Here is a 7,587-nt window from a genome sequence, read left to right as displayed (position 1 = left end):
TTGTTTGAAATGCCGCCTGTTGCGCGTGCTCATGAATATGCATGAGGCTCATTTCAGTATCCGGCTTAGGTATTAAGGAGGCTCATGACTATTGCAAGGGGTGGCTGGGCGCAGCCAAGGTGAGGGCTTTGAGTGGGGCGGCACGCGCGTGGGGGCGGGATTCGTTGCGGTCAGTCAGTGTGTCACGCGTTGGGCAAGACGGTTGGCTAGGTGCTGGGCAGCAGGTCGCTGTTCCGTGTCTCGGCGGTGCTGGTATCGGCGGGTAGCGACGGAACGTGGAAGTCTGGTTCTGAGCCGGTATCATGGAAACGCCCGGCGGAGGTGGTGGGCCTCCAGGATTCTCCAGGAGCTCCAAGGACAAGAAGAAGCCGAAGAACCTGGAGGAGGGAGGGGACAGCAAGTCCAAGAAATTCGTGAGTAAAAATTCCTTCCGGCTTACTGGGAGTGTTTTTCCCTCCGTCATCTGGTGCCGGGCTTCCCACGGTGTCCCTGCGCCGCCTGCTGAGTCCTCTTAGGCTATTTAGTGAACAGAGGCTCAGCTGTTAGTGTGGGCACTGTTTTTGCACCCTTTCCTCTTCTTATCTTTGAGATAATCAGAATTCTTAAGAGTTTTGTCTTTTTTTTTTTTCATTACTATGTAACTTTGTAAGTCTAAGTGCTTTGAAAATACCCTTCTTGTATCTTTAGTGATGTTTCTACATAATTTTGTTTCCTGCTCTAAGGCCATGTGCTTATATTTGTTTGCATATTGATATCTTGGTAATACTTCCTCATGTACTCCTAGTCACTGTGCTTTCTTAAGTATCCCAGTACGATTTCTTGTAGCCTCATTTTTTTATTGCCCCCATCTGTCTCCCATTTCGGGTCTTTTCGAGTCTGGGTGTATTTTGTAGGATGACAGTTTCAAATCTCCCTGTTCCCCACTCCTCAAAGTAACTCCTGTTTCTGTGCTTTTTTCTCTGTCCCCTGCCAGGCATAAGAGTTGTTCCTGATGTCAGTGGGGAGATAGGGAGGGAGACAATTTCTTTGCTGCTCTCTCTATCAAATATTTCCTTCCCTCAAATAAGAAATGTAGATCACAGCTCTGTGTCCTCCTTCTCCAAGGATATAGCTAAGGGTCTGATTTCAAGGAGTATGTTTCGGACAAATCAAATGACTGCAGATTTTTAACTGCAAGTTTCTACTTTGAAATAGAAAAACAGATGAATTCCTTATGTTTTTGTGTTCCTGGTGTGCTTCCTTCTTTTATTTTTATTTATTTTAAAATTTATATTCTGCTTTTTCCAAAATGGGTTATTTTATTTATTTATGTTGCTTAGTCAAGATTGGGAGGTGGGGCTGGTGGTTGGGGGGCGGGGATAGTGCTGGGCAGACTTATACGGTCTGTGCCAGAGCCGGTGGTTGGGAGGCGGGGATAGTGCTGGGCAGACTTATATGGTCTGTGCCCTGAAGAACACAGGTACAAATCAAAGTAGGGTATACAAAAAAATTAGCACATATGAGTTATCTTGTTGGGCAGACTGGATGGACCGTGCAGGTCTTTTTCTGCCGTCATCTACTATGTTACTATGTTTGTTACATTTGTACCCTGCACTTTCCCCACTCATGGCAGGCAGTAGTACATATTAAGTCTTGTATAGAAAAAAGAAATTTCAGTGACCTCCCTCCATAAATTTACAATCTTCTTTAAAAGCCTTTGCAAAACGCTAATGGGTTTGTTTACTAAGGTGCGTTAGCGTTTTTAACGCGCCTGTAAATTTAAGGCACATTAAATGCTAACGCTCCTACACCATTTATGCGTGTTAAAAACGCATAGAGGCGTATTTTCTATGGAACTTTGTAAGGCTAAGTGCTTTGAAAATGAGCCCCTTAGTAAACCTAGCCCTTAGTCTTTAATAATTTGCTGTACTAGCACAGCATCTTAAAATAGCCTGGAAAATTATTCCACAAAAAAGGTGCTGTGATACAGAATGAACGATTTTGAGTTTCTACATAATGAGATGCTGTAGCATTTGGACTACATAATTGCTTAGTAGATACCGATCTCAAAGAACTTGTTGTGGAAACTGCTTGGTTTGCAGTTTTGGTACTACTGACAGTGGTTAAATCTGATTCCTCTATTAAGGAATAATCAGTATTTCCCAACCTGATTGGGGGTGGGGGGAGAGTGACCTGGTAGTATAAAAGATTGAATGTGGGGAAGACTAGTGCAATTTTTTTCAAAAACATTTAGTCAAATTAGGTTTTAAATGTAAGATGAAATGTAATTTCATATATGCTGTTTATGGGAATTTTCTTGCGCTTTGCAGCTTAAATGTGGATACACTTTTTTTCAGCTCCTCAGCTGATTCTTAGTAAAGGTCTTTTTTTAAGACCAACCGCGTACTACAACATAAGAAAACTATCTTTTGGAGATTTACCCATTCACGCACCTAACAAGACTCCTAAGGCATGCCTGTGGCCGAAACACAGATCTGTGTTGAGTCTTCAATAAATTATTCTAGACACTAGTCTGTTGTCCTGGTCTTTTGAGTCATCGGCCCATTTCCCATCGTCTTTTTGCTGGGAGTTTTGAAGACATTTGAGGAAGTTAATGTCTCTTAGGCCACACATACTAGCAATAAGTTTGAGTCTGGTGTTCTGTGGGTGCAGCCAAAACAGATGATGATGGAATAAAAGGGTAACACACACATTCTTTTTAAGTAAATACACACATGGTATGATGAAAGGGATCAGGAGCTTGGTCTGGTGGCAGTGATAAATCTGTATGTTTTTTAGTATCTTTTTTAGGTCTCAGCGGGCACTGGCTATGGTACAGTCAGTAGATGAATGTACTCGCCTTGAGCTTCCAATGAAAAGGAATGGGCAAAATCTACATAAATGAATCGTAATGCTGATTTTTATAACTAGATGAAAATAATATTTCAGTGACCAAATAGGCAGAAGTTTGGGAAAAATGTGGTGACATAACTTGTTAGAAACAAAAATGAAAGCTGCTTGCTAGCTGTTTGGTGCAGAAAGAAACGTGACCTTTTCAACAATATTTTAAATTAAGCATGCTTGATTATGGTGATGCATATGAAAACATCTCCTTTTCCACCTTTCAGCAGCATTTCCGTGCTTACAGTCTGAATCTTGGCTCTTATTATGTTACTTTAAGAGGCCAGTGCAAGAGTGTCTGCTACGGGTTTGAATAAGATTTTCATTGCTAACTCCGGGGTAGGGGTGAGGGTGCCTGTCCTGCAGCAATTACAAATATTGACTGTAGTCCAAGTTCAGAGGCCCAGTGATCCCTTCAAAGAATGTTTTTTGTGCTTTATTAGAAGTATGGCTGTTAGTTGTAGAGGAGATAGGAAATGAGTATTGGTGGTTCTGTTTTGCATCTATACATCCCTTGAGACTCCATAGCAACAGTTATGGTCATGTAACTTTTACTCTATATATTCACTTTTTATGTAAGAAGAGTATGACAAAAGTTTATTTCAAAGAGCACATGTAAATGACTTGGTACAGAATTACCAGAATTGAATAATTTCTGAAATTGCATATTATAACCGGCATTGTCTTGTTTTTATTTATTTTCATTGATTTGTTGATGTTTGGTATACTTTCTTGTTGGAACTAGGAAAGAAAGTGGGAAATGTTTGCTTACATTCTGCTGTGCATACACTAAAAAACTATCTTGGAACCTGGCAGGGAAAAAACTGCCTATCATGCATACTAAAAGTTGACATATCACATTTCTATCACTGTGTGTGATATACTGTATCTAAAAAAAAACCAAACAAAAAACACACTGAAGAAAAAGATTTACAAAAATAACTGAATTCAGGTGCATAGCCAGATCTTAGATTTTGGGAGGTTCCTGAGCCCAAAGTGAGGGAGCACAAAAGTTGGCCCAACCCACACACCTGAGCTGGTGGGGGTTCCCAAGCCTTGCCAGTGGAAGCCCCCCTCTTTGCGAAGCCAGGTAGTTGGTGGTATTTTTCTTGGGCCACTGCTGCTGTGTCGGTCAAACACTACCCCTCCCCCCTTGCATATGCTTGTTTTTTGTGAAACTAAGTATGTACGAAAAACAATCATACGTAGGGGTGAGCTTCCCTTGCGTGCTCTGTTTCACAGAATCCAGGCATGGGGGGGGGGGGGGTAGTCAGCTGGCACAGTTGCAGCCCGTGGAAAAATGCCACTAACTGCTTAGATTTACGAGGAGGAGGGCTTCTGCTGGTGGGACTTGGGAACCCCCGCCAGCCAAAGCAGCAGACTGCACCTCAATTTTGGGAGACCCGAAACCTAATTTATTTATTTATTTGCACACTTGATATACTGCAAATTGATCCTTGATAGGTGTCTAAGCAGTTTACAACAAGGCCCCTTCTTGTTACGCCACTGGCTGAATTAGAAAAGATACAGAGAAGGGCAATTTGAAAAATGATAAAGGGAATGGAATGACTCCTCTGTGTGGTGAGACTAAAGAAGTTGAGATTCTTCAGCTTGGAGAAGAGACTGCTGAGGGAAGATATGATAGAGCTCTATAAAATGAGTGGCATGGAATAGGTGTCATGAGTTGCTTGTTTATCTTTTCCAAAATTACAAGGACCAGTGGGCATGCATTGAAGCTACCAAGTGGTACATTTAGAACAAATCTGAGAAAGTGTTCACTTGGGGAAATTCTATAAATGGTGCCAAAATTTAGGTGCTGATGAAATTCCCAAGATGAGTGCTCTTAGTGTTGAGTGCCGAATTCAGAATTCAACTATGGGCTCAAGGACTTAGCAGAAACCTGGTGTAAATTGTAACACTGTGTGTATTTTTTTGTTAACGTCCCATGGCCACGCCCCTTTTGAGTTGCTTGTGATCCAATTTAGGTGCCTATTGTTACAGAATAGTGTGCACCCAGATCAGTGGCCAAATCTTAATTAGTAGCAATTAAGAGCTTAACTCCAATAATTAAATCATTGGAGCCCATTAATTATGTTGGGTGCCAGTCTGGGATCCATGTCTAAGTTTGGGCACCCAAATTTAGGTGCCCTTATGGAATCCGGGGGTCAGTGTATAAGACTTGGAATTCATCGCTAGAGAATGCAGTAAAAACAGTTGGCATAGCAGAGTTTGGAAAAGTCCATAACCCATTATTAAGGTGGACTTGGGGGCAATCTGTTTTACTCTTTTGGGGTCTTGCTTTTTTCTTCTGATCTGGATTAGCCAGTGTTGGAAACAGGATACTGGGCTCGATGAGCCTTCTGCCTATCCCTGTTCGACAATGCTTATATACTTATGATCTTTATGCTGTTCCCAGTTTGTTCTGTGGTTCCCTGTGACTTAGTAGTGTACTGCAAGCTGTCTAAGCCAACATGAGAAATCGCCAGACACAAGGCCGCTGCAAATTGACATCTTGTGAGAGATGAACTGTCTGCATGCATCAGAAGAAAGGGGCCCCCTTGAGGTCAAATGTGCAGAAATTGTAGAATGCTTGTGAATGGACATGTGTTCAGTCCTGCAATGCAGCGCAACACCAGTGTATGGCCCTGCACCAACTGATCAGTTTTGGACCTGGGGATGGTGATTTGAAACTGAATCCTATGACAGCCTAACATGAATGACATGCAGACCCTCTCCCGTATATGCGGGAGACCGAGGGACTAGCTCGCTAACATGTAAGGCAGCAAAAAATGCCAACCTAAAGGTGGTGCGGAAAAGTGTCGTCTCGAATGAGGACAAGTGACAACAGGCAGTGCTGACCATAATGAAGACATGTCATGGGTATTAGGGCAACTCCTGTCTGGCACCGAAGGTTCAACCAGACCTCAGCCCTTAAAAAAAACAAGCTCGCTCCTTTTTTTTTTTTTATAGCACCTCAATGTGAGTTACATGCAGTTACACTGAGACCATGGAGGGTTAAGTGATTTGCCCAAGATCACAAGGAACAGCAGTAGGATTTGAACCAGGCACCTCTGGAAATCAAGACCAGTGCTCTAACCAGCCCCAGAGGACCTTCCGTTTTTTAACTGTGCAACCTGAGCCCCTCCAGCACCCTGCAAAGGCACTGCCCCAACCCCTTTTCTGGTGCCAGCAGGCCCATCCTCTGCACTGCCTACACCAGCCAAAACAGCAGCTTGCTGAGAGCATGCAGGGGCAGCCTGAATACCTTTGTGTTTTGACTTTGCCTTTTTTTTTTGAAGGAGCACATCGGCAGCAATAGCGGCCCGGGCTGTTTCTTTAGAGACATGTAGGGGGGAGGGGGCTACTCCATTACCATTTCCGGAAGGAGGAACTGGGGTGGGGGTTCATTCATAGCACTTACCCGGTCTGGGGATTTGCTAAGAGAGTCACCGGATGCCTCTGCGGAGCAGGAAGAGCCGTGCTCCATGGAGGTCCCGCCCTAAATAACCTTTCCTGCAGCTCCTCCCCTGCTAAGGAACGGGAAGGGTCTGATAGGCAGATCCTTCCCGCCATGGCTCAATTAAATGTCGCCAGCCAATCCTGGTTAGGATTTTCTACAAGCGACCCCCGCTGCTCAGTATTCCCTGCACCTATCCTGCGTGCCTTTTGACCCGGCCTGGACAAGCCAAGCTTCGCCCAAAGCCCACCATCGCTGCCCAGGCCGGGACTTGGGATGAAGCTCGCACCCCTGTTATGCTTGGGCTGCGGACAGGCGGGTCACCCTAGTCTTTTCTAAACCTTCATCACAGAAGTCATCTACAGTATGCAAAAGAAAAGGCTGTTAAGCCTGAAACTTTTTGGAACAAAGATCTTTGATGAAATGAAAATTGAACTGTTTGGCCGCAATCACACAAAGGTACATGTGGAGAAAGAATGATAAACATTTGAAGAAAAGAGCACACTGCTAACTTACATGTGGAGTGGATATATTATGCTGGGGGTTGTATGAAACAGGAAATATTGTAAAGATGGTAAGAAGAATGGATTGAACTATGTCAACTTATTCTGCAAGCTACTGTCTCATGGTTTGTGAAGAAATTGAGGTTGGAAAGAGATCCAGGTTATTTCTTGCTCAAATATTCAATTGTACCTCAAAATCAACTATAAAGTACTTTAAAAGAAAGTAGGGAGGAGTTTTTGGAGTGGCTTTCAGTTTGCAAATCTGAATGTTGAACATGCAAATTGCCTTACTAGCTCAGACCAAGGGTTCATCTGTTTCCAACAATGGCCAATCCAGATACAGGAAGGCAAGAATAGAAAGCTTAGGTGTCTAAAGGAAACATTTTGAAACTTATTGTTGCCAAAGAAGGTGTTACAAAGTAGTGACTAAAATGACATCCAAACATTTGTATCTGCCATATTCTCTGTTTATTTTCATCCATGCCAGAGTGATATTTGCCCTCCTGCCAGTAGGCAGAGACAGAACATATTTCTTCGACTTTTTTATGATGAAACTGGAAGTTGATCAGTATTGCTGTCTCCAGCAGGTGGAAGATGTTTGTTGGTGCAGCAAGGCCAAAGAGGTTCTGGCAGGGCAGACTGATGTGTGGTTGCTTTGCAGTTCTAGGGGCCTACAGCCTTAAGGAGTTCTTTCTGGATCTTTTCAGTCATTGGTAATGTGTATTCCTTCCTTTCAAGCTTGGAAAT

General features: G+C 43.2%; 1 protein-coding gene across 2 annotated transcripts in view; it reads left to right on the top strand.

Moving 5' to 3' along the window:
* The window catches only part of DIAPH1 (diaphanous related formin 1), a 676,165-nt gene continuing 668,578 nt past the window's right edge, over window positions 1–7,587 (top strand). Inside the window, exon 1 of one of the 2 annotated variants that reach the window (XM_030213536.1) lies at window positions 1–413. In XM_030213536.1, coding sequence (XP_030069396.1) covers window positions 303–413 — 111 coding nt within the window. In that variant the 5' untranslated portion in view covers window positions 1–302. The remainder of the gene's footprint in view (window positions 414–7,587) is intronic. The other variant, XM_030213537.1, reaches the window with a different exon arrangement.

This window comes from Microcaecilia unicolor, chromosome 8, assembly GCF_901765095.1.
Source record: "Microcaecilia unicolor chromosome 8, aMicUni1.1, whole genome shotgun sequence".
Lineage (NCBI taxonomy): Eukaryota > Metazoa > Chordata > Amphibia > Gymnophiona > Siphonopidae > Microcaecilia > Microcaecilia unicolor.
This window is presented reverse-complemented; position numbering and strand designations above follow the sequence as displayed.